Source organism: Helobdella robusta (assembly GCF_000326865.2).
Source record: "Helobdella robusta unplaced genomic scaffold HELROscaffold_1034, whole genome shotgun sequence".
NCBI lineage: Eukaryota > Metazoa > Annelida > Clitellata > Rhynchobdellida > Glossiphoniidae > Helobdella > Helobdella robusta.
Window position 1 is genome coordinate 1 of NW_008703586.1, and position 1,211 is coordinate 1,211.

The 1,211-nt window shown below is 41.2% G+C and overlaps 1 protein-coding gene across 1 annotated transcript; it reads right to left on the bottom strand.

Moving 5' to 3' along the window:
• Positions 1 to 601: 601 nt before the first annotated feature.
• On the bottom strand, positions 602 to 1,071 carry HELRODRAFT_184550 (hypothetical protein; the record flags this gene model as incomplete). Its single annotated transcript, XM_009012324.1, has 2 exons — positions 602 to 912; positions 993 to 1,071. Coding segments are annotated over 2 exons (390 nt in total), but the record flags the coding sequence as incomplete, so codon positions are not given.
• Positions 1,072 to 1,211: the final 140 nt, after the last annotated feature.

The following is a 1,211-nucleotide window of genomic DNA, read 5'->3' on the forward strand; positions in this document are numbered from 1 at the left end:
TGATTGGGATGATGATGATTGGGATGATGATGATTGGGATGATGATGATTGGGATGATGATGATTGGGATGATGATGATTGGGATGATGATGATTGGGATGATGACGATTGGGATGATGACGATTAGGATAATGATGATGATTGGGATGATGATGATTAGGATGATGATGATGATGATTGGGATGATGATGATTGGGATGATGATGATTGGGATGATGATGATTGGGATGATGATGATTGGGATGATGATGATTGGGATGATGATGATTGGGATGATAACGATTGGGATGATGACGATTGGGATGATGACGATTAGGATGATGATGATGATTAGGATGATGATGATTGGAATGATGATGATTGGGATGATGATGATTAGGATGATGATGATTGGGATGATGATGATTGGGCTGATGACGATTGGGATGATGACGATTGGGATGATGACGATTAGGATGATGATGATGATTGGGATGATGATGATTAGGATGATGATGATTGGGATGATGATGATTAGGATGATGATGATGATGATTGGGATGATGGTGATTATGACGATTATTATTATTATTATCCGATCACCTAACCAACCAAAACTCACCAAGCTGGTCCTATAGTTGATATTACCAAAAAAATATGTCAACAAAGATCGCTCATACGAGGAAAGCAAAGATCGAGCATTCTTTAGCTTTTCATCTGCCACATTATCAACTTCCAACTCCCCATCCTTACTTCCGGTCGTTATGACGTAAGATTGAGAAATGACGAATGGCAGTAAAGAGTTCGGCGAACGAGTTTCGGCGGCGACATTCCGAAAGTGGAAAAATGTGAAGAGGAACTTTTTGACGATGTTGTCGTAGACTTGCCAGCAGAAGACCGAACGGGCGATGTTGTGTGTCGCGCTGTATGGGTCTGTGTGTATGTGCGTGCGTTCGTGTGCATGTATTCGTTCTTTGCATAAGAACAACAAAGAACAACGAGCAACAACAAACCTCTAACACCGAGCCAGAATCGTTTATCTTGCCATGTTACCTGGTCTACAGAACGGATGGAGACGATGGACTCCCTCATCTCTCTCTCAATGCAAAAGTAATGGAAGAATGACGTCCAAAGGCGAGATATTGAGTGAGTGTTGTTGCTGTTGTTGTTACAGTTGTATGTGCTTCGCTAGAACGAATGAATGAATAAATGGAGAAAGTAATGGAGTAACA